Here is a 26,631-nt window from a genome sequence, read left to right as displayed (position 1 = left end):
AGGTTATGTCTGGTATTACAGCTCAGACTTCTTCAATGATATGACAATAATGTTGAATGAGGAAAATTTAGTAAATAAAATAAATGACTTCACTGGAGTGGATCTGAAGCTTTATTGTAAAGATGTAAAAATTATACGGAAAAAAAAAAGGTTCTTGTTCTCTATCACATCAGATGCAATATTATTACATTTATGAGGAAGGGAAAGCATCATTAAAAGCTGACATCTTTTAAATTAGTTTTTTGTGTTGTGTTTATTTTTAGGTTGTCATGTCTGCCCATATAAAATAAATGATGAAATATTTCACATGTGCTGACATCTAGTGGCCAAACAGTGTACAGCAGGCTGATCCAAAATGAAAAGGCATCTCGCTTTACATTCCGTTTGCGCTTCATAAAGAGGGAATTTGGCCCAATGTGTTTCCGATATATAAATTGCATTTTTTTTTAAAAATAATCCTATTTGCAAACAGTTTACAGTTTATGTACTGCCTGCAGAGAAAGGACATAGTAATAGGGGCATTGTGTGCATGAACGACTCATGTGCATCATGGTATGGCAGCACCGTACAACCGCAATATGGCGCCCATAAGATAATTGCTTCTGTGCAATATTGTATCATGTGGAAGAATTATATAGCAGCCAGGGCTAGTTTAAGGGACAGAAAGCTGGCTAAGTCCCTAGGATCCCCACTTTCTAGGGGCCACAGAGTAACCTAGATTAATTAACCCCAAAATTACAAAACTTAGCAGTAAATGGTATTATTTGGGAATTAAACTACAGTATTATGTGGGCTCTCTAAGGTAGTATTATTTGGGCACTATATGGTGGCATTATGTGGACTGTATATGAGGAAAGCAGAGGAGGAGGGTAGAAGTGATAGTAGCAAGAATGGTGGTAGTTGTAGTCACTCACTCTGTTATTCCCCTGGGCTGCGCAGTGATGAACCTTCAAGGCACATTCTGGGTGTGGGTTTCTCTCCCTCGGTGCAGTTGTAGATGTTGGTGCAGTGTAGCAGTGCAGGAAGCAAAGTGGAGACAGTTGTGCAGCAGAACAGTTCTTTACTGAAGAATTCAAATGCAAACAGATCAGGACAGTCCTTAGCATGGACTGGCAGTTGGTACACAAAATGTACCTTCCACAGATGTTACAGGTTTCACAGCTGCACATGAAGTTAAAAGGCCAAAGTGTCAGTTTAGAGCAATCCGCTCTTCTCTAGATGACTTGTACTCAAGCATCCTGGCATGGGGTGGGCACTTTTTTTTTAGCATAGCAATCACAGGGCAGTCTCTAAACATCAGGCTATGCTCTGCACTTTTTTTGAACAGATGGTCGTACTTTTTCACAGTGTCCTTTGCTGCATGTGGATTTTTCTACACAGGTGATCAAGCTGCTGGGTAAATATGATCAGAACCCGAAGCCTTTAACCGCCTCACGTCCGCCCATAGGATATAAACGTCCTATGGGTGGACCTCTATTTCTGACAGCACGTTTTAAAACGTCCTGTCAGAAATAGCAGCTGCACGCTAATCGTGCAGCTGCTGATCGGGTTGCCCGCTGTCAGTGACAGCAGGGCAACCCAGAGAGGAGGCAGGGACAGTGCCCAGGTGTCCCTGCCTTCACGATCGCTGCAGACACAGCGCTCACCGAGCGCTGTGTCTGCAGAGCAGGAAGCGCTGTGCGCTTCCTGTTCCGGCCCGGCGGTCATGTGACCGCCGTGACCGGAGTGTGCAGGAGCTGTGTGAGGTCTCTCAGAGACCTCGATCAGCCCTGCTCTGAGGCTGTACAGCGCAGGATTGCTGCTGTACAGCCTCTCTAGGGGTGCATTTGTCCTGTAACTGGGGCTACAATCTCAGTCCCAGTTACAGGAGAAATCAACTGTGAAAAAAAAAAGAAAAAGTGAAGTAAATGTCCCCCAGAGGTCTTGTATGACCTTATGGGGGACGAAAAGTGTAAAAAAAAATAAAAAAAATAAAGGGTTGAAAAAATCAAATAAAATAAAGTTTCACATGTAAAAAAAAAAAAAGTTCCCAAGTTAGGAATAAAAATAAAAAATTAAAAATAGAAAAAATAAAGTAAAATAGACATATTTAGTATTGCCGCGTCCGTAAAAACCAGCTCTATAAAAATATCACATGACCTAACCCCTCGGATGAACACCGTAAAAAATAAATAAAAAAAACTGTGTCAAAACAAGCAATTTTTGTCACCTTGCATCACAAAAGGTGCAACACCAAGTGATCAAAAACGCGTATGTCCCACAAAATGGTACCAATAAAACCGTCACCTCATCCCGCAAAAAATGAGCCCCTACATAAGAAAATCTCTCAAAAAATAAAAAAACTATAGCTCTTAGAACATGGAGACACTAAAACATCATTTTTTTGGTTTCAAAAATGCTATTATTGTGTTAAAGTGAAACAAATAAAAAAAAGTATACATATTAGGTATTGCCGCGTCCGTAAAAACCATCTCTATAAAAATATCACATGAGCTAACCCCTCGGGTGAACACCGTAAAAAAAAAAAAAAAAAAACTGTGTCAAAACAAGCAATTTTTGTCACCTTGCATCACAAAAGGTGCAACACCAAGTGATCAAAAACGCGTATGTCCCACAAAATGGTACCAATAAAACCGTCACCTCATCCCGCAAAAAATGAGCCCCTACATAAGAAAATCTCTCAAAAAATAAAAAAACTATAGCTCTCAGAACATGGACACATTAAAACATAATTTTTTGGTTTCAAAAATGCTATTATTGTGTAAAACTTTAATAAATGAGAAAAAGTATACATATTAGGTATCGCCACGTCCGTAACAATCTGCTCTATAAAAATGTCACTTGACTGAACCCCTCAGGTGAACGCTGTAAAAATAAATAAATAGAAACTGTGCTAAAACAACCAATTTTTTGGTCACCTTGCCCCATAAAGTGTTATATTGAATGATCAAAAAATCATATGTACCCAAAAATAGTACTAATAAAACTGGCACCTTATCCCCTAGTTTCCAAAATGGGGTCACTTCTTGGGAGTTTCTACTGTAAGGGTGCATCAGGGGGCTTCAAATGGGACATGGCATCTAAAAACCATGTGGAGTTCCTTTCCTTCTGCGCCCTGCCGTGTGCCCATACAGCAGTTTACGACCACATGTGGGGTGTTTCTGTAAACCGCAGAATCTGGGTAATAAATATTGAGTTTTGTTTGGCTGTTAACCATCGATGTGTTAGAGAAAAAAATTGATTAAAATGGAAAATCTGCCAAAAAAGTGAAATGTAAAAATTTGATCTCCATTTTCCTTTAATTCTTGTGGAACGCCTAAAGGGTTAACAAAGTTTGTAAAATCGGTTTTGAATACCTTGAGGGGTGTAGTTTCTACAATGGGGTCATTTATGGGGGTATCCACTATGTAGGCCCCACAAAGTGACTTCAGACCTGAACTGGTTCTTATAAAGTGGGTTTTGGCAATTTTCTTAAAAATTTGAAGAATTGCTTCTAAACTTCTAAGCCTTCTAACGTCCTAAAAAAATAAAATGACATTTCCAAAATGATGCCAACATAAAGTAGACATATGGGGAATGTTAAATAATAAATATTTTATGAGGTATCACTTTCTGTTTTAAAAGCAGAGAAATTGAAATTTAGAAAATTGCGATTTTTTTTAAATTTTTGGGTAAATTTGGGATTTTTTCATAAATAAAGGTGAAATATTTTGACTCAAATTTATGACTATCATGAAGTACAATGTGTCACGAGAAAACAATCTCTGAATGACTTGGATAAATAAAGGCGTTCCAAAGTTATTACCACATAAAGTGAGATATGTCCGTTTTGCAAAATTTGGCCTGGTCAGGAAGGGGGCAAAGGGCCCAGATGGGAAGTGGTTAAACAACTGGACAATAGGGCTACAGTCTATAAGCTTCTTGCAATGCAATTCACCTCTACAGAACCTCTACTCTGTGCAGTGACCAGGAACCGGGTACGCTGACGCCACTTTAATGCAGTGGCCGGGTCAGGTGGATAATATTCTGTATTTGTCGTGACGCCAATTGCAGCGTGCGCAGGGTACTATCCCAGGGCCCTTCCAAGGTGTTATAACACACGTCCCAGATTAGGAATGCCAGAGTGGTGTAATGGCCTATAATGTCTCTATAGCTTGATGTTAGTTGTGTCACGGTGTCTCCTACCTGGGTACGGCCGGACTCCTGGCTCCTGGCTCACCTGCAATAAATTTGAGTGTAGTGATAGTAGGAGTAATAGTGGATCTTTGCAGAATAAATTATTAAGTTCAAATGTTGCTTTACTTGAAATAACTTGCATCCAAGCGGTATACAGCTTTGTTCTTTTGGTCCCAGAAGGTTTTGGCAATCATTGGCAGGAATGAATACTTCTGCTTTAATTGTGGAGCTTGCAGGATAAAATGTCTTGGTAGCTATGTAACTGTGGCGGGGTTAGCTTCTGCACTTATCTGGTAACTTCTGCTGTGTGGGGACAGACTTGCTGAGGAGGAATAAGCTTCTCCTAGGCACTGGACTTATCTCACAGATGGATTCTCAGGGGATGCTTTATTCCTGGAACTCTGGAGGTTGACTGCAATTTTCTGCTTTCCTCATCCAGCTTAGCTGAAGGTGCTCAGACTGGGTATATTACCAAGTCTCTGCCGAGACTAGGTCCTTGCTGTCTTCCCTATGCAGGGGTTCTCCTGGACACTATCACACAGCCTTCCCCTAGCAGGCGGGAGGCTACGCTGACTCTAACTTTCTTCTCCAACCATGCTGCAGGATGTGGGACCAGCCCACCTCTCCACAGAGGGGGAAGCTAAACTGGAATAATCCATTCCAGCTCAGATACACTATATAGTACTTGCCAATGTGTTGCTGCCACCTACTGGTAACCAGGCAAATTACATGAACAATTACATTTAACATGGTTTTGTATGCACATTTGTAGAAGACAATGTAAATTATATCTGATGACAGTATAAAGGCTCTTAGAAGATAGTAGCGGGGTAGAGGCGTGTAGTAACACAACTCTGGGGTGTTACACTCTGCACCTCTCTCTTTCTTCTCTGACCTGCTTTTCCAGTAAAGTTCTTCTCAGGTGTGGCCCTAACTGGCACCTAATCCAGGGCTGGTCCTGTCAGCTCTTTCATTGGACATGTGCTTCCTTCATTGTCTCAGACTAGTGCAGGGATGCTCAACCTGCGTCCCTCCAGCTGTTGCAAAACTACAACTCCCAGCATGACCTAATAGCTGTAGGCTGTCCAGGCATGCTGGGAATTGTAGTTTGGCAACAGCTGGAGGGCCGCAGGTTGGGCATCCCTGGACTAGAGTAATCTGTTTCTAGAAGGTTCCTCCTCTCTATATGGAGAGGGTGAAATCAGCGCCATCTAGTGGTGACTGGGGATATGGCCTAATAATACCATGTGACTGTAAATTACAATAAATGCTTATACTGCATAAAAACACTTTTGTGAACCCCTTTTTTTTTGTTGCAGTTTTGCAGCGTAACCTCTGCTTTGCAGTGAGATATGGTAGTATTACAAGGCCCAACCATGTTTGTTGCCCAGAGCCGCATTTGTATAAAACCAGCCCTGAGATGGACATGCTCCATGAATCAGTCATTAACTAGGGATGAGCGAACGTGCTATTTGCAAGTTCGGATTCGGCGTTCGGGTTCCATAACGGAATTTACCTAGAACCGGAACGCCGAACCCGAACTTCTCTCATCCCTATTATTGACCTAAATGTACTATTTTGATCATATTGGAGCAATTTCATCCATTTTTGCACAGTGTAAATGCACGCATCCTATGACGCTATTGATAAATCTCCCATTCTATAAAATCCCATAGAGATGGTAGCGTTGAGCTTAACAGCAGTGACACGTGTGAGGGATATTCGAGCAATTACTACGGCCAGATCCTGTTCCAAGAAACCAAGAAGCGATTTGAATTGCAGGGAAAATAAATCCTCCACTTATCTGCTCACAATACACACATGTGTCTGGATAATTTCAAACAAGAGCGGCGACGTGTTAAGTGTTTGTTATATGCTTTAAATCCCTTTAAACTGGGATCCTCCAGCGATGGTCTAAAGCCAGACTGTGTACTTTGATAGCGTGCCACTTAACCAACTACCAGGTCTTACCAAGTAGCCCCCGGCCATGGTAAATCTCAATAGGCAGCTATACTGTTCCGTGAGCCAGTTACTTGTAGTGAACTACTGCCATCTAGTGGTCAGCCTGGTGGCACACCGGAGACTAACCGCTCGGATTATTACTCATTCTTTAGATGGCATCAAGGAATTTGTGCTCCGTTCTCATGGATTCCTTTTATGAGATCTTGAAATTCAAAAAGAAAAAACAATTAGAGAAATGTCTTTGGTGGAATTTACATTTAATTATAATTTTTTTTTTTTGTTACAAAACAGAATTTTAAGATGATTACATTACAGTCCAGCGATAAACGCAACGATGGGTTGTCCCTATTAGTACATGAAATAGATATCACTGTAATCTAAGGCCTCATGCACAATGCAAAGCCTGTAGGATTCCCCATGACTACATATGTCATATGTCTACCTCCGTTGCTCCATAAATTTCACATACCCCTGCAGAGGCATATAGGGGCAAAGATTCAGCTTGCTGCCCTAGCCCTGTATCTAAAAACCCTGGCACAAGACAAAGTGACCTGTTGGCACCCCCCCCCCCCCCCCAGTGCAACGGTCAAGTGCCCCACCAACCCCGTTCTCCCCCTTATCTACACCCCTTACTTAGACCTATACCAAGGTACTCTATAGGCCAGGGATCAGCAACCTCCGGCACGCCAGCTGTTAGGAAACTACAACTCACAGAATGCATTCATGCTCTGCTGTTCTCAGAACTCCCATAGAAATGAATGGAGCATGTTGGGAATTGTAGTTTCACAACAGCTGGAGTGCCAAAGGTTGCTGATCCCCGCTGTAGGACCATAGACTTCTATGGGTGCTATATTACTGGACCATTAACCTGTGTGCGTTCGCTCTATGGTGGTGGTATCTCATGAACGTCGGGCCAAGGAAAGTGCATTTAGATTCGAGCTGCCCTTAAAGGGGTTGTCCGGGTTCAGAGCTGAACCCAGACATACCCTTATTTTCACCCAGGCAGCCCCCCTGATGTTGGCATCAGAGCAGCTCATGCTCCAATGCACTCCCTTGCCTTGCACTAGATCGCGCAGGGCACGGACTCTTTTGTTTACAATAACACACTGCCGGGCGGAAGCTTCCGCCCGGCAGTGTGTTCGGTGACGTCACCAGCTCTGATGGGCGTGCTTTAGCTCTGCCCTAGCCATTTTACTGGCTAGGGAAGCCCTAAAGCCCGCCCATCAGTGTCGGTGACGTCAGCGGGCTTCCTGGCAGCCCCATGGAGAGCCCGGTACGTCACCGGATCTCCAAAAAAATGCCTTCGCCCTGCGCAGGGCAAACGAGAGCGTTGGAGTATGAACTGCTCCGATGCTCAAGTCAGGGGGCCTGCCTGGGTGATAATGGAGGTATGTCCGGGTTCCGCTCTGAACCTGGACAACCCCTTTAAAAGCGTTATGCCATGACAGACGCAAAAAAATAATGAAAATCAGAGGTTATATAGTACAAGATAATCTCTTTCTAACAAAGCTAGAACCAGCCCTGTACCTCACATGGAACCAGAGATCTCCTCATTCATTGTTCCAGTTGTTCTGCTAGATTTATTTAAGGCTTCCAGCTCAAGGGACATGTCCTTTCTCAGGGGAGCATATCCTTTCTGTTGTAGCACTTTCCCTGTAACTGCCACAGCCTCTGACAGACAGTGACAGTTGAAGATTCAGACTGAGCATGTGCGACCGCCTCAGTGAGGTGGACAAGAAATAAGGAAAAGAACAAACAGCAGGTGGCGCTATACAGTTGGTCTTCAGTGAATAACTCAGTGGCTATATTACATTTTTAATTACATGAAATTACAAAAATATTCAGATCCAGGTGCTGGTATGAAAAATGTAGAATATTTTTGTGGCACATGTTGAGCCAGTCTATTTCAATGCAAATAAGGAATATTCATAAATCAAGTCACACTGGAGAAGGTAATATAGCATGGACATGATAGATACATCAGCGTGTCCTCAGGAGTTTCTGCAAGTCATAGTAAAATGTTGATCGCTGTGGTTTTGTGTTTAATAGTGATTTATTGGGGACGTCGACTGAAGCCTCCATGTACATTAATCAACAGAGTCAAAGGACGATGTCTATAACACCTTAGGAAAGTAGTGCCATATTGAGGCCTACCTATGGCCCCACAAGATTAGGAGCGGCTAGAGGTGTGAAGACTGTGGTCACTGCCGAGGGTGCAGCAGTGTCGTTAACCCCTTAAAGGGCATCTGTCAGCAGATTTGTATCTATGACTAGTGTTGAGCGCAAATATTCGAATTACGAATATTTTTAGCGAATATCGCAACTTCGAGAATTCGTGAATATATCGGATATAGTGCTATATATTCGTTTTTTGGAATATTCGTCATTTTTTTCGATCTGAAGTCATGATTCCTCCCTGCTTAAGTTGCTTGACAAGCAACTTAAGCAGGGGGGAATCATAAGTTCAGATGGAAAAAAATTACGAATATTCTAAAAAACAAATATATAGCACTATATTCTATAGTGCTAAATATTCCTTTTTAACCCACGCCTGTATTGATCGCGTAATATTCGCATATTACGCGATCATTACATTGCCGATTTTTTTGAGTAAAAAAGTTGAATATATAACGAATATTCAAATTCGCAAATATTTGCCGAATATTCTACAAAATATTCCCGAAATATCGCGAATTCGAATATGACTCCTGCCGCTCATCACTACCTATGACACTGTCTGACCTGTTACATGTGCGCTTGGCAGCTGAAGACATCTGTGTTGGTCCCATGTTCATATGTTCCCGCATTGCTGAGAAAAATTGTGTTTTACTATATGCAAATGAGCCTCTAGGAGCAACGGGGGCGTTACCATTACACCTAGAGGCTCAGCTCTCTCTGCAACTGCCACACCCTCTGCACTCTGACTGACTTTAGGAGAAGTCAGGACAAGCTGTATATGTGAAGGGGTTTAAGGGGTTATGTCATGATTAATCTAAAAAAATATAGGACATGAAAATGTCTTCCTAACAAAGCTAGAATCAGCCCTGTACCTCACATGGATCCAGAGATCTCCCCATTCATTGCTCCAATTTCTCTGCTAGATTATCCTCAGGCTGACAGCTCAGGGGGGGTGTCCTTTCTGCTGCAGCTCTCCCTATCACAGCCTAGGGTGTGTGTCCTTTTTGCTGTAGCTCAAAGGGTGTGTCCTGCTGCAGCTCTCCCGATCACAGCTCAGGGGTGTGTCCTTTCTGCTGCAGCTCTCCCTATCACAGCCCAGGGTGTGTGTCCCTTTTGCTGTAGCTCAAAGGGTGTGTTCTTTCTGCTGCTGCTCTCCCTATCACAGGTCAAGGGGTATGTCGTTTCTGCTGTAGCTCAGAGGGTGTGTTTTTTCTGCTGTAGCTCTCTCCCTATCACAGCTCAGTGGGTATGTCCTTTCTGCTGTGTCTCAAAGGGTCTGTTTTTTTCTGCTGTAGCCTTCTTCCTATCACAACTCGGAGGGGGGAGGGGTTCTTTCTGCTGCAGCTCTCTCCCTATCACAGCTCAGGGGGGGTGTTCTTTCTTCTGCATCTCTCTCCCTGTAACTGTCACAGCTTCTAACAGTAGATACAGCTGGTGCCAGTTGAAGGATGGAACTGAGCACATGTGACCACCTCAGTAGGTGAAGGTGCACATTACTATACAGATTTAACACCAGGGGGCGCCATTATAATGAAGCAAAGAGAATGTATGACAAGTGGAGAATTTTTGTAACAGAAAATATTAGGGATCGACTGATATTGATTTTTTAGGGCTGATACCGATACCGATAATTTGTGAATTTTCAGGCCGATAGCCGATAATTTATACCGATATTCTGGGAATTTTTATTTTTGAAAAAAAAAAAATTTCCTACACAAATCTGCTGAAAATTAATGTTTATTGTTAACGTGTAGTTATTTTTTTTGTAAATCTTTATTTTTCATTTATACTTAATATTTTGGTGTTCTGTGCTCTGTGCACACAGCAGCATGGAGCTTATCATGGCAGCCAGGGCTTCAGTAGCATCCTGGCTGCCATGGTAACCGATCGGAGCCCCAGGATTACACTGCTGGGGCTCCGATCGGAGGAGCAGGGGAGAGGGGACCCTGTGGCCACTGCCACTAATGATTAATACTGGGGGGGCTTGGGTGGGGGGGCGCACTGCGCCACCAATGTTTTTAATACTGGGGTGGGGGGCGCACTGCGCCACCAATGATTAATACTGGGGGGCTTGGGGGGGGGGCGCACTTCGCCACCAATGAAGAGAAATCTCTCATTCATTTATATACAGGAGACGGGAGCTGGCTGCAGAATCACATAGCCGTCTCCCGACCTCTATGAGCGGTAGCTGCGATCCGCGGCACCTGAGGGGTTAACTACCGCAGATCGCAGCTACTTGTCATAGAGGTCGGGAGCCGGCTATGTGTGATTCTGCAGTCAGCTCCCGCCTCCTGTATATGAATGAATGAGAGATTTCTCTTCATTGGTGGCGCAGTGGCCATAACCCCTCCCCTTCTCTTGTCCTCCTTCCTCTCATTGGCGGCAGCGGCAGCAGCATCACAGGGGGAGGGAGACACTGCTTCCTTCTCCCCTGTGCTGCTGAGGGAACACGGAGAGCGCCGTCAGCAGCGCGATCTGTGTTCCCCATACGTTATCGGAATATCGGCAAAATAGATGCCGATACCGATAACGGTCAAAATACTGAATATCGGCCGATAATATCGGTAAAACCGATAATCGGTCGATCCCTAGAAAATATATTACGAAACCAGCTTTTCATACTGAATTATGTTAAAATAGCATTTAATGGTGGCACAACCCCTTTAATAGACTGGGCACCTACATTTTGCAACAAAAGTTCGAAAAACATTTCACAGTTTATTATTTAGCCATTATATGGTAAACCGTAAGGCTGGGGGCCGATAGCCGCATGATTTGGAAGATAATACCACAGCTTTGTGTGTCTATTGATTCATCCTCACGGTGTGTAACCCCAGGGTGATAATAAAAAGTGCTGCCTAGTACACTGATCAACTTAAAGGGGTTTTCCAGCCCCATGATTTTTTTTTCCAAGCAGCTTTCGATGCCATAAAATAATGCACGGAGTAATACTCGCCTTACCAATCCCCTGATGCTCATGTAATGAAGATTCCCTGAACTTTGGCCGCTCTCCATTTACAGAGCGATGACATGCATGTTGACACATGAACCCTGATTGACTGCAGTGGTCACATGTCATGACAACCCAACATTGCTATAGCTCCTTTCATTACCTTACAGCACAGTTTTGGACAGCCCCTTTAAAGGGGTTTTCCAATTTGCATCAGCATCCTTAAAAATAATAATTTATGACGGTTGGTGTAATTTTGTAATGTGTTTTTTTTATCTTTCTTGCTCCTATCTCCTGTACTGGGCTGTGGTCACATGACCATGTCCATGCAGCTCTTACTTATTTCCTGAGATGTTATGTCCATGGGCTGGGCAGTGTCTATGTAGCTAGCAAGGTGGGAGGAGCTACAACCTAGCTGGGTGTTAGGGGCGGAGCTGGACCTGTGGTAGAGGAAGGAGAAGTGCATCATGGGTTTGGTTGGATACAGCAACAGCAAGTGCTACATATAGGATGGAAAGAAACCAAAGTGATTGGTAACATGGTGAAAATGGGCCAGGAGAGTCCAAACTGAAAAAGTAAAAGTGTGAGGAAGATGTACATGAAATAATGAACTACATGAGCATATCTGTTAAAAATTATAGTAATCCAAGAACAACTCCTTTAAGGCCAGCCCTATATGAGATGTAATGCAGCTTTGCATATAATACACCCCAAAAGTGACAATTTACATTGTGATCCACTGTACAATACTGCACTGATTGGGGAGGGGGGTAGCCACTGTATAAATATCTTCTGTGGATGAGATGGCTTCAATATTAAATATATCTTTGTGCTTCATTTGCAGGTTCTACACCTGACCATGGAAAGGCTGGCTATTTGTCTGCTCATTATAAGCACATCTGTAAAGGCCATGATGTGCCCCAAGAGATGTTCCTGCCAGAATGTCTCTCCGTCCTTCACCATCCTCTGTACCAAGACAGGCCTTCTATTTGTTCCCCCCACTATTGACAGGAGGACAGCAGAGCTCAGGCTCATGGACAATTTCATAACCACCCTTAGAAGAAAAGACTTTGCTAACATGACAGACCTCATTCACTTAACGCTCTCCCGAAATACCATTAGTCAAGTCATGTCTTACGCATTCTTCGACTTAAAAGGACTCCACGCCTTACATCTGGACAGCAACCGGTTAACTATCATCAACGAAGAACATTTTAAAGGATTAATCAATCTTAGACATTTGATACTGAGCAACAATCAGCTCCACTACATTGCCCAGGGATCATTCGATGACTTTATTGACACGTTGGAAGACTTGGATTTGTCTTACAACAATCTGGTAGACATCCCATGGGAGACCATCGGAAGGCTTACAACTGTTAATACAGTAGGATTAGATCACAATCTCATCGAATATGTTCCTGAGGGAATCTTCTCCAACCTTCATAAACTGGCCAGGTTAGATATGACCTCCAACAAACTAAAAAAGATCCCACCAGACCCTTTATTTTCTAGGATCCCTGTATATGCCAAATCTAAAGGTTCCCCCTTAAGTTCATTGGTCCTTGGCTTTGGTGGAAATCCCTTACACTGCAACTGTGAATTAATGTGGCTGAGACGGCTAACCAGAGAGGATGATTTGGAAACCTGTGCCTCCCCGGCAGAGTTAATGGGCAAATATTTCTGGTCTATCAAAGAAGAAGAATTTGTTTGTGAACCTCCTATGATAATTCATCGAACTTCCAGGCTAGAGGTGATGGAAGGTAAAAGTGTCTCCTTAAAGTGCAAAGCGGTGGGTGATCCTGATCCATACGTTAGGTGGATATTTCCAGATGGGAAACTGGTATCTAATACAACCAGGACTATGTCGTACGAGAATGGGACTTTGGATATTTTCACCACACGTTATACTGATCGTGGGAGTTTTACTTGCATTGCATCCAATGCTGCGGGAGAAACTACAGCAAACGTGGAACTTGTAGTCAACCAGTTCCCTAATCTTGCTAACAGCACCAGCTATGATAAGGAAACTGAGTCAGGACTTTCTGATATACTGACGCCTGCCAAGTCTAGCATACCTTCCAACGAAACAAAATCTCTGCATGATAGGAAGGTTGTGGTTGCAGAGTTGACCTCATCCTCGGCACTCATCCAATGGCCTCCCCAGAGTCACATCCCAGGAATAAGGATGTACCAGATTCAGTACAACAGCTCATTAGACGACATCCTCATTTACAGGTAATTCTGTCCAGAAGCTTACACAGGGAGGGGGGATGTTCTGCTGCAGTCCATTCTGCATTACCGGAACATATTTTTAGGATTAAAAAGTTGACCTTTGTACATCACGAGGTTCTCTAATGGGTTATGGTTAAAGGCCAACTCATATATAATGAAAGGTTTGTGTAAGGACATGCAGGGTCATCTAAGGACAGTGATGAGACATGGTACATCTGGTGATGTCTACACTTGGCTAAAATGAAAGATCATAATGACTGCTGCTGAAGACCCCCGAAATAAGGTTTAATTTTGAAGGACGTGATGATTCATTCGGTTGATGAAGAGGGAAATGCTTGACGTCTTTCCTAATTATTGCGCAGTGTTGCAGGAATATTCAACCAAGGGGAATGCATTAACCTGACCATTTGTGAGCTTCTATGGTGGGGGCATGTTGTAGACTCTCACAAATCCCTCTATGCAACTCAATTTCTTACTGTACATCCACATAAAGGGTACATGGTGAGGGAACCAAGAGATTGAAAGCTCATGGTTGGGGTTATTGTATGTTGGACTTGGAGCCATCATGCACTCTTACCCCCAGTATACCCTATGGGGTGAAGGAACAACAAGTGACACCATAAACTTAGGACATGTTTAAAATAAGATGTGGTAAAAGGGTCCCAAGAGAGTGAAGGTGCTCGATGAAGGTTGTTTTAGTGCTGTTACAACTCCTTGTTGGTTGTGGTTGTGTTTTAGGTGGGTAATGGGCAGGTGGTGCAAGGTAGACACCATTTCTCAGAAACGTAACCCACACAGGTATCACACAACTACCAGTAATATTTACTGTAGTTTGCAGGACATCTACATGTCATGCATGAGGACATGATCATGTGGTATGCCCTCTTCCAGAAAAACTCTGATGCCTGGCATTTTGAACTGCATGCCAACTGAGATTTAAAAACCTGGCAGCTTTTTTCCACACCTGTTTACTGGTTGGGTATAATACTGCAGCTGAGCTTCATTGAAGTAGGCCGAGCTGCAAAACCACACACAACCTGTGGATAGGTACGATGCTGTTTTTTTGGGGGGAAAAGTAGCCATGTTTCTCTAATTCTGGACAACCCTGTTAGTCTAGATGTGTTATATCACTCTTTTAAACCAAACGTTCTACAAAGTTAGTTCGTCCTCAAAAGTAAATGTTCAGCTTCCACTTTATGAGCTAGAACAGAGAGCCGCCATGGTGGGCCCGGCACGTCCTTGCATTACATTGACAGCTGTTTATTTGAATATGTAGCCAGGCGCTGGTCACCGTCACGGAGAAGCTGGACCTCCACATTTAAGCCGAGACAGTACTTTTCACCTAGTTCCTGCCAAGTTAAGGGAGCGTTTTATGTCAAGACTATTTCAATGAGATAAAAATCAAGCAAATTTTCTAAAATTCTAGTAATAATCATACACTGTAAAAACCTACATATAAACATTAGATATAAGTAACAAATGGGCCTAAACGATGAGAAGAAGAGCCAGGCATGGCTACTAGAGATCTAGGGGCTCCAGATGGATGAAGATCTGTCATTATGGCGTTGTTCCAAACTCCTTGGATATTGTTGGAAGCAGACTTTGTTAATTCCATCTATAACTCGGTGCCAAGGAATGATAGTAGCTTGTCAGCTAGTGGCATTAGCAGCAAAATAGATGCGTGTGGGAAACCACGCTCTGCGGATGCTTAGCGGGAGTAATAAATGTGCTCAGCACCTAGTACTGTGGGGTGGACATCCAAAGGACTTTCTGCAGACTTGGAGCAGGTTTTGAGTGTTGTTTTGATATATTTGTGGGCAACCCTTCAATTTGCTTAGGCTACATGCACCAAAAATGTCCGTTAAAAACAGATAAACTGTCCATTTTTAATTGACCTTTTTTTCACTGATGCCTTTCTGAGAAATTGTATGGGGGCAGTTGGTCAGTGAAAAACGGACAAGATAGAACATGTTCTATTTTTTGACGTCCGTTTTTTTGACTGACGCTCAAAAAAACTGCCGTGTGAATAACCCCATAGACTACCATTGGTCTTAAAATGGACGTGTGATGGACGTTAAAAAAAAAAACATTCACCTGTCCGTTTTTCACTGTCGTGTGCATGTATTTCATATACACACATTATACAGCAGCCATATAAACCAATGACCATGTCAGCCTCACGGAGAAGATGGGGATATGGTTTATGCGTATTGTAGGAAGGAAGGTATTTCACATCAGATGTAGAAGCCATCCAATAGGAATGACTTTTATTCAGCTTTCAGATGAACAGCGCACTTGGGTATGGTGTTTTAGGGAGGGCTAAAGGGGCAATTGTTCAGGGGTCTCCACCAGCCACCATAAAAAGGCTTTTTCCAGATGTAGAAAATTGAGGACCAGATCAGTGGGGGTCTGACCCCTGCCGCTCCTACCAATTAGCTTTAGGAAGGAGCCACAGCGCTCAGGCCTTCTCACAGCATATCAAGCACAGCGCCATACATTGTATAGTGGTTGTGCTTGGTATTGCAGCCCATGCCCACTCTCTTGAATGGCACTGAATTGCACGTAGGCCATGGGACCGATAAACATGACATCACAGGAGGCCTAAGTGCTTGTCGGAGCGCCTCTGATCTCTGAGGGTGCTGTGAGTCGGACCCCCTCCAATCACATATTGATGACCTGTCCTGGGGATAGGCCATTAATATTCTACTCTTGGGAATCCCCTTTTAAAGATTATGGCAGCAACTGAAAGCTATCACTAAAACAGTTTGTTAACTTACAATTTCAAGGTTAAATTATTGTGCATTCATTTTATTGGAATTTACTAGCTGTGCCACAAAGATGCCGCCTCTAGCCATTTTGGGCATCATCTTTTTCTATGAGGGTCAGGGTGCTACCAAAACCAGCATCACCTTGGTCCACAAGGCTTGTTGAAAAGTCGGACTTTGACTCATAGGGAGTCACTTCCAAAATGTAGTGAGATGGTTCTCTTCCTCTTCCTCTATTATTTTCTGAGGGAGCATTGCTATTAAAGGAGTTATACAGGAATTTATATTGATGACCTCTCCTCTGGACAGGTCCTCAATATTAGATCGGTGGAGGTCTGACACCCGGGACCCCCATCGATCAGCTGTTAGAAGAGGCCAGCTCCCCGTGAGTACTGCAGCCACTTCCTAGGCCATGTGAGGTCACCGTACATCGGTCACATGGGCTAGTTGTGGTTGAGCCTCATTCAAGTCAATGGCGTTGAGCTGCAATACCAAGCACTGCCAAGATACAATGTACGGCGCTGTGCTTGGAAAGCTGCCAGGAGCCTGCAGCGCTCACCAGAGCTCCGGTCAGCGCAATGGCTCCATAAAAACAGCGGATCGGCAGGGGTGCAGGGACTGCAGATGTGATAATGATGGATGACCTATCCTGAGAATAGGCCATCATTATCAATTCCTGGATAACCCCTTTAAGTCTCCATAGACATCTGGCTCTCTCCTTTAAGAGGACCTGTCCCCTCTCCTGACATGTCTGCTTTCGCAGCTACTTACATCCCCCTTCTAATAACTATTCTGGAGCATCTACTCTTATCACTCTACAGTATGTTGTGCCATTCCTTTATTATTCCTGTTAGAAGTTCTGAAGGAATTACTAGCAGCTTGCGGTGAAGGTCCAGCTGGGTGTTACCATTTAGTGGCGTGTCCCTGCACAGTCAGCACTGATTGCATAGTGTCAGACAGTGCAGGGACACAACCCCAACTGGTTACACTCATCTGAACCTTCATTGTAAACTGCTGGGAATTCATTCATATCTTCTCGCAGGAATAATAAAGGAATTGAAGGAATGGCACGGCATAGAGTCATAGGAATAGATGCCCCAGAATTTTTATCACGTGGGGAAGACAAGTAGTAAAATTAAGATTAAGATTAGTGCTGAGCGAATCGAAGTGTTTCCTAAATGGACTTCGATCCGAATTTCAGGGAAAATTTGATTCCTCGTGATCCGTGGTAACGAATCGATTTTCCCTGAAATGGGGTAAAAAAAAAAATTATCATACTTACCTCATCCGTTTGAACGCGAAGAGCCCGCCACCATCTTGATTGAAGATCCAGCATAAAATCTCGTGTGTGGTGAAGTATGACGTCACCACGCTGGTAGATGTGATGACTTCATCACCTGACACGCGAGATTTCGCGCTGGATCTTCAATCAAGATAGCGGCGGGCTCTTCGCGCTCAAATGAAAGAGGTAAGTATGATTTTATCTATTTTTTTTATTTTATTATAGACCTTAAAATTAATGTCAGAAGCCACGGCATTTGTGGGGTGCAATGACGGGGAGCGGCGCAATCGCCGATCCCTGTCATTGCACCCGCTACCTACAAAGAAATGCTCTTTGTGACAAAGTAATTTCTTACAAAGCGATTTGCCAGTAACCCCCCCCCCCCCCCTTCCCCCAAGCTCATAATTTAATAAAAAGATATGTAGAGGTCTACATTTAAAAAAATTCGAGTTGAATGTGATTGTTACTCTTTTATTCAGATCTCTATGAGACCGTTTTTTTTTTTAAATAAACAAGAGAAAATGGAAAAGAAGAACAGCCGTGTGTTCAGTAAAGTTATTTTCCATCTCACAGCATTCAACTAATTAAGACATTCAAGTTCCACAAATGCCGGGGCTGAATTATCCTTCAAATACACTATACTCGACTCTTAATTCCAGGCAATATAATAGTCCTTTCAAACTCCAAATTCATAAATCCTCTCTTTATTCCTACAATGAATTCACCGCAGATATGGATTTTTTTGCACTTATTGAATAGAGCGAAAACACTCCCGTGATGGCTCCATATTTCTGCCGTTGTGCGGAACTTTAATGAGTTTTATCCTGAATACCGGGCGTTATTTCAACAAATTAACCTCAGTTGGAAGAAAAGGGCTGATAGCTCGCTAGGTAATCTGTAAATATGTGTCATGGATGCATTTACTGTAAGCGTGATGTATTGATGGCGTAAATGCGGAGTGTTTTACTTAGGATTTGTAAAAGAGACGTGGATGTAAAAATGATTGCACAATGTGGCCAATGGGGGAGCTGTAGAGTATTCTACCAGTGATAGAAAGAGGTTGTCCCATTTTGGGATATGCCCCCAATGTCTGCTAGATGCTGGTTCCACCTCTGGGACCCGCACCAATCCTTAGAATGGAGCCAGCAAAGTGACGGGTGGTTCACCATGCACGGACAACCCCTTTAACAGAGGCCAAAACGCTAGGGTGAATTGCGCCTTAAAAGGGCTTGTCTCATCTTGGACATTGCGATATGCCCCCAATCTCTGACAAGTGCAGGTTCCACCTTTGGGACCCTTATCTATCCTTAGAACTGAGCCCACAAAGTGACCAAGGAGCGGACACCATCAATTCATTTCTATAGGAGCACCGAAAATAGCCTAGTGGCGTATTGGGAAGCGCAAGCACAGCCACCACGTCTATGGTGCTTACCTAAATAGCCAAGCCAGTGCTCTGCTATTTTCGGCAGTCCCATAGAAATGAACGGAGGGCGACCGTGCCTCTGTCACTTTGTGGGCTCCGTTCTAAGGATAGATGCGGGTCCCAGAGGTGGGCCACACCCACACCTAAATTTGGTCACAATGGCATTTAACCTCTTCAGGACACATGACGTACCGGTACGGCATGTTGTCCTGGTACTTAACCTTGGCTAAATGCGCGGGGGGGTCCCGTGACACCCCCCCGTGTCGGCAATCGCCGCAAACCACAGGTCAATTCAGACCTGCGGTTTGCGGCTTTTACTTGCGGTTGCGGCGGGCGGTGCCATCGGGTCCCCATGCGGCTGTAGGGGGGACCCGATGGCATGGAAGGCAGCGCAATGCCTTCCTGAGGCATCTGCGCTGCCTTCCGGTGAAGAGCCTGTGAGATACAGCCCCCTGGATCTCACAGGCCGTAAGCTGTATGAGTAATACACACTGTATTCCTTATACAGCCAATGCATTCCAATACAGAAGTATTGGAATGCATTGTAAAGGGATTAGACCCACAAAAATTCAAGTCCCAAAGTCACAAAAAATAATGTGAAAAAAAAAAGTTGAAAAAAGAAAGTTTTCCCCCCCAAAAAATTAAAGTTTCAAGTAAAAATAAACAAAAACGTAATTTTCCCCAAATAAAGTTAAAAAAAATTGGTAAAAAATAGGGGGGAAAAAAAAAGTATACATATTAGGTATCGCCGCGTCATCTCGTCATCTCATCCCGTCATCTCATCCCACAAAAAATGAGCCCCTACCTGAGACAATCGCCCAAAAAATAAAAAAACTATGGCTCAGAATATGGAGACACTAAAACATATTTTTTTTTTGTTTAAAAAAAACTGTTATTGTGTAAAACATACATAAAAAAAAAAAGTATACATATTAGGTATTGCCGCATCCGTATCGACCGGCTCTATAAAAATATCACATGACCTAATCCCTCAGATGAACACCGTAAAAAATAAAAACTGTGCTAAATGAACAATTTTTTGTCACCTTACATCACAAAAAGTGTAATAGCAAGCGAGCAAAAAGTCATATGCACCCCAAAATAGTGCCAATCAAACCATCATCTCATCCCACAAAGATCATACCCTACCCAAGGTAATCGCCCAAAAACTGAAAAAACTATGGCTCTCAGAATATGGAGACACTAAAACATGATTTTTTTTGTTTCAAAAATGATATTATTGTGTAAAACTTACATAAATAAATAAAAAGTATACATATTAGGTATCGGCGCGTCCGTATCGACCGGCTCTATAAAAATATATCACATGACCTAACCCCTCAGATGAACACCGTAAACAAATTTTAATAAAAACTGTGCTAAATAAACCATTTTTTGTCACCTTACATCACAAAAAGTGTAATAGCAAGCGATCAAAAAGTCACACACACCCCAAAATAGTGCCAATAAAACCGTCATCTCATCCCGCAAAAATCATACCCTAACTAAGGTAATCGCCCAAAAACTGAAAAAATTATGTCTCTCAGACTATGGAAACACTAAAACATGATTTCTTCTGTTTCAAAAAAGAAATCATTGTGTAAAACTTATATAAATAAAAAAAGTATACATATTAGGTATCGCTGCGTCCGTATCGACCGCTCTATAAAAATATCACATGACCTAAACCCTCAGGTGAATACCGTAAAAAACTAAAAATAAAAACGGTGTAAAAAAAGCCATTTTTTGTCACCTTACATCACAAAAAGTGTAATAGCAGGCGATCAAAAAGTCACACACACCCCAAAATAGTGCCAAATAAAACCGTCATCTCATCCCGCAAACATCATACCCTACCCAAGGTAATCGCCTAAAAACTGAAAAAATTATGGCTCTCAGACTATGGAAACACTAAAACATGATTTCTTTTGTTTCAAAAAAGAAATCATTGTGTAAAACTTACATAAATAAAAAAAAAGTATACATATTAGGTATCGCCGCGTCCATGACAACCTGGTCTATAAAAATACCACATGATCTAACCTGTCAGATGAATGTTGTAAATAACAAAAAATAAAACGGTGCCAAAACAGCTATTTCTTGTTACCTAAAAGGGGGTCACTTTTTTGGAGTTTCTATTCTAGGGGTGCATCAGGGGGGCTTCAAATGGGACATGGTGTCAAAAAAACCAGTCCAGCAAAATCTGCCTTCCAAAAACCGTATGGCATTCCTTTCCTTCTGCGCCCTGCCGTGTGCCCGTACAGCGGTTTACGACCACATATGGGGTGTTTCTGTAAACTAAAGAATCAGGGCCATAAATATTGAGTTTGGTTTGGCTGTTAACCCTTGCTTTGTAACTGGAAAAAAAAATATTAAAATGGAAAATCTGCCAAAAAAGTGAAATTTTGAAATTGTATCTTTATTTTCCATTAATTCTTGTGGAACACCTAAAGGGTTAACAAAGTTTGTAAAATCAGTTTTGAATACCTTGAGTGATGTAGTTTCTTGAATGGGGTTATTTTTGGGTGGTTTTTATTATGTAAGCCTCGCAAAGTGACTTCAGACCTGAACTGGTCCCTAAAAATTGGGTTTTTGAAAATTTCTGAAAAATTTCAAGATTTGTTTCTAAACTTCTAAGCCTTCTAACATCCCCAAAAACTAAAATATCATTACCAAAATGATCCAAACATGAAGTAAACATATGGGGAATGTAAAGTAATAACTATTTTTGGATGTATTACTATGTATTATAGAAGTAGAGAAATTGAAACTGGGAAATCAGCAATTTAAAAAAAAAAAAATTGATAAATTTGGTATTTTTTTTATAAATAAAATATATTTTTTTTAACTTCATTTTACCAGTGTCATGAAGTACAATATGTGACGAAAAAACAATCTCAGAATGGCCTGGATAAGTCAAAGCGTTTTGAAGTTATCACCACTGGTGACACTGGTCAGATTTGCAAAAAATGGCCTGGTCCTTAAGGTGAAATAAGGTTGTGTCCCAAAGGGGTTAAAGGGTCCAAAAACCTGATTTTGTGACATTTCTTATGCCAAAAGCAAGGTGTAGGGGGGGTGACAAGGGGGATTTAAGTTTTAGCACAGGACTAAAATGAGTTCCACTTGCTAAGCTGTTGTCGTTCCCCTACTGTTGTGAAGAGCTTGCCTCCGTGAGGACCTGTGTCACCTGCTCACCTTGGGGCAAATTTTAAGTACATTTTTTTTTTAATTAACTATATATAAAAAAACATATAAATCTTAACATTTTTTCAAACAAAATACCCTTCCAATCCCGCCCACTCCCCACCCATGATGTGTCCTCCCTTCACCACCTCCCCCCCCCCCCGTAACAGACAGGGGAGAGATGGAGAGGGCTGGAGAAAACGGAGGAAGCTCTAGGGACTCCAGTCTCCCCAGATTCTAAGCCATTTTTTCTCGATATTTCTTTGCTTATACAGAATATGTTCATGTCTCTTGTTGGTATTTATCAGATTTAACCATGTATTCATACTGGGGGGATCTCGCGCAAACCAAGAACGAGCTATTAATATTCTGGCAAGAAACATTATCTTGTAGAGAAGATTTCTTTTAGATTGCTGACACCCCACCTTAGCAAGATCACCCAATACCCAACATTCAGCAGTAAAAGGAATCCGTACATTCAGTTTTCCCTCTATGTAATCATGAATAGTCTCCCAATATTGTTTCAGCTCTGCACAAATTTTAAGTACATAGTTGTTGTGTTGGATTCAGCAACGGTATAGAGTGAAAGCAGAAAAGCAAAAACAAACACAATGCAACAGCGTTCTGCAAACACAAATAATATAGTAAATACAATAGTGCCATACTCACTACAGAAAATGTACTAATACGTTATAAATGTGAGATTCTTGGCAAATACATTTTGTACAAAATAATTTGTGCCTGTCCGCCAACGACAAGGCGATCTCTTTAGGACAGGAACCTACACTAAATGCTACCTCCTCTGGTGCCAGACCGGCATCCATTAAATTTAAGGAATGCAAATTCCACATGCATGCTGAGCCCACTCTATATTTTACCTCTTTTGGTGCCACAATGGCCTCCAATAAATGCAGGGAGAGCAGGCTACAGCTTTATACTTGAACCAATTAAAATCAGCCTATGGGACAGACAGGTTAGTTAGGAGTGCACGACCAGTGGAGTCAGCCACACCTCCAGTGCAGAATACAAACCAAAAAATGGGGGTTAGGGCTCTTTCACACTTGCGTTATTGTCTTCCGGCATAGAGTTCCGTCGTCGGGACTCTATGCCGGAAGAATACTGATCAGGATTATCCTAATGCATTCTGAATGGAGAGTAATCCGTTCAGGATGCATCAGGATGTCTTCAGTTCCGGTACGGAACGTTTTTTGGCCGGAGAAAATACCGCAGCATGCTGCGCTTTTTGCTCCGGCCAAAAATCCTGAAGACTTGCCGCAAGGCCGGATCCGGGATCAATGCCCATTGAAAGGCATTGATCCGGATCCGGCCTTAAGCTAAACGTCGTTTCGGCGCATTGCCGGACCCGACGTTTAGCTTTTTCTGAATAGTTACCATGGCTGCCGGGACGCTAAAGTCCTGACAGCCATGGTAAGTGTAGCGGGGAGCAGGGGAGCAGCATACTTACCGTCCGTGCGGCTCCCCGGGCGCTCCAGAGTGACGTCAGGGCGCCCCAAGCTCATGGATCATGTGATCACATGGATCACGTCATCCATGCGCATGGGGCGCTCTGACGTCATTCTGGAGCGCCCGGGGAGCCGCACGGACTGTAAGTATACTGCTCCCCCGCTCCCCGCTCCTACTATGGCAACCAGGACTTTAATAGCGTCCTGGGTGCCATAGTAACACTGAAAGCATTTGGAAGACGGTTCCGTCTTCAAATGCTTTCAGTACACTTGCGTTGTTACGGATCCGGCAGGCACCTCCGGCAACGGAAGTGCATGCCGGATCCCAACAACGCAAGTGTGAAAGAGGCCTTAGTCAGCACATCCCAATGCGCAGGGTTGCCCCTGCATGACCTGCAGAGGTACTTAGGTGATGATAGATGTGTTTCTAACCATGGGCAGACTTAGGTAGGACATCCTGCTGGAGTCCAGCCTCGGTGAAGCTCCATTGCATTGCAGAGACAGATGTGCAGCCAGTGTCGCTGTTAAGGTCCACCACACATTACATGTATTTGGTTATTTGAATCCACACAACACTGCCTCTGAGAGTAATTAAAATGGTAAATGTCATTGCAGTAAGCCATTGAGAAGACAGAGTGGAGGATGGGAGGTATGTGGATCTGACTATTGGATGTGTCACATTGGTTTCCCTCAGGATGTTGCTCTCTAGGGCCGGTGTAGTGTCCGGAAGGTGAGCCCTTTCTTGCCTCAGGGCACTCCCTGTAGTTGGGGCTCCTACCTAATGGTAGTTTTGGGTGCCCTTGATGTTAAGTATCTGCATGGGAGGAAGGCCGGGGCATGTAGAGCAGGCAATGGCCAGCATATGGTGATGTAGGAGTCAGACCAGCTTTAAACAGATTTAATGTCTCTCTTTACTGTAGCGCAAAATGCAGGTTGTAGTACATCCAACAACAAGGAAACACAGTCTCATCTGTACATAGTGCAACTCCTTTCCCAAATAGCAGTGTATGGCTTCTGGCAAAGATGGAATTCTGGCCCTTTTTATACACTATCTTGCTAAAGTCTCTCTCAGTAGAATCTCTGGCTTGCAACTGTAATGTAGCAATAATGCCTGCAATTCGCACTGCGGCATACAGATCCAACTGACTATGATTGGACAAATCATGTCCAAGTGTGTAGGACGTCTTAACTCATTATCCCTCCATGGTAGCAAAGTCTGGAATAGCTGTGTATGCAGGTTACCGTGCTGACTGACTCCTCGCTTGGCCATGCAGATTCTCTATCTTCTTGATCTTTCTCCAAGAACATGCAGAGAATTGTGAGGTCTCTGAAAGTTGAGGTTTTTGACCTCAGGAGAAGAACACATGGTGTCTGCTTTCTCCCTCTTCAAGCTCTCCCTCAGACTTACTAGAACACTGTAGAGCTTGGTGGTGGAACCAGCCCACACCCTAAGCTCCTAAGCAAGCTGGGCAAGGATTAGTTAACCCTGGTTGTGCCTACACCATGCAGAGCTAGGCTAGATACAACACATAGCACAAAATAACATTACACTGTGTAACATTACGTAAAGGGCAAACCATTTGCAGATACCTCCCTGTACTGGGGTACTGCGTCATCTGAATTCTTGAATAATGCAGCCTTAGGCTTTGGGCCTAAATCGCCATATCTCAGCATAGAAACAAGATAACGAAAAACATTCTGACAGTTCTCTTCTGCAATGAGACCTTGTCAATTAGTCATCTCTATGTAGGTCAGCATTTGGAGGAATATGACCAAAAGATTTGCAAAGAGAGGTTTTAACAACAGTTTGTACAAACTAAGGGTCCATTCACATGTCCGTGGAATGGGTCCGCATCCGTTCCGCAATATCTGGAACAGGTGCGGACCCATTCATTCTCAATGTGGCAGGAATTAATGCGGAGAGCACATTATGTGCTCTCCGCATCCGCATTTCCGGAGCGCGGCCCCGATCTTCCATTTCGCAGCTGCGGAAAAAAATAGAACATGTCCTATTCTTTAATAGGCATTTTTATGGGGGTGCCGGCCGTGTGTATTGCGGATCCGCAATACACTATGGACGTGTGAATGGACCCTAAAAGGGATTTGCAAGGATGTACTCGCCCATGGGTGATTAAGCAAGTAATGACACCACTTGAACCCCCAGCTGTAGTTTGGGAGCTAAACGCCTCAGGCTTGTGTGTGGTGCGCCTTTCCCCATGACCTGTGAAGACTCCTATTTGTCTGTGAAGACGTAAATCAAGAAACAGAGCTTACATAAATATGAACTTTTTCAGTATTCTTACTTCAGCCGCAACCCTCTGTTTCTCCTACACAGTCCCAGCTGTGGGCTGGTTTCCAATGTCCCACAGAGCATCCTCCTTCACAGCCCTGCTGTCCTTATGAGCTGGAACGTACCTTGTGACTATTCTGGTCAGTCTGTAGCATAAAGCAATATGTGTTAATTACGTATAGAAGAATGGAGGAAGGAGAGGAAGCAGCATGGAGGAAATTGACCTACAGCTGGAGCCAGAACATTCAGGCTTTTTATAGAAAAAACATGAGATAATAAATATATAGAAGGTTTCCATGTTTATCTGAGCTCTGCTGGATTTCAATTTTTAAGGAGATTTAGAGGTATCCGAAGCTAAAATAATGATCCAGCATTTGATAAAAGATTTTCCTCCTTTTATTTAATCTTACTTTAAAATTGCCATTTCATAACTATCCAAATTATTTTCCATCCTTTTCGCTTTTAAAGGGGTTGTCCTTCTTCACGGGTCTTTTAGCCTGACTCCCCCCTTCCCTCCCAGTCACCAGATTTGTGGAGTGAAGCATACTTTTATTATCTGTGTATGTTTTTATATCTGCCGTGTGATCCCATATATGTTTCATGCCATTCTATGATTGTACCTGCCGTTCCGTCTGGGCCTGCAGTTGGAATGCACATTACCCTTGGAGAAAATCAGTTTATCACCTGAATGTTAAAAAACTGGCCCTTTGCAAGTGGTAATGAA

The 26,631-nt window shown here is 43.1% G+C and overlaps 1 protein-coding gene across 1 annotated transcript in view; it reads left to right on the top strand.

Moving 5' to 3' along the window:
- Window positions 1-26,631, top strand: part of LOC121009365 (leucine-rich repeat and fibronectin type III domain-containing protein 1-like protein) — a 351,118-nt gene that overhangs the window by 262,330 nt on the left and 62,157 nt on the right. Inside the window, exon 3 of the mRNA XM_040442430.1 lies at window positions 12,111-13,504. Coding sequence (XP_040298364.1) covers window positions 12,126-13,504 — 1,379 coding nt within the window. The 5' untranslated portion in view covers window positions 12,111-12,125. The remainder of the gene's footprint in view (window positions 1-12,110; window positions 13,505-26,631) is intronic.

Source organism: Bufo bufo, chromosome 8 (assembly GCF_905171765.1).
Source record: "Bufo bufo chromosome 8, aBufBuf1.1, whole genome shotgun sequence".
Lineage (NCBI taxonomy): Eukaryota > Metazoa > Chordata > Amphibia > Anura > Bufonidae > Bufo > Bufo bufo.
Note: the sequence above shows the minus strand (reverse complement) of the source record. Positions and strands in the feature narration are given on the sequence as shown.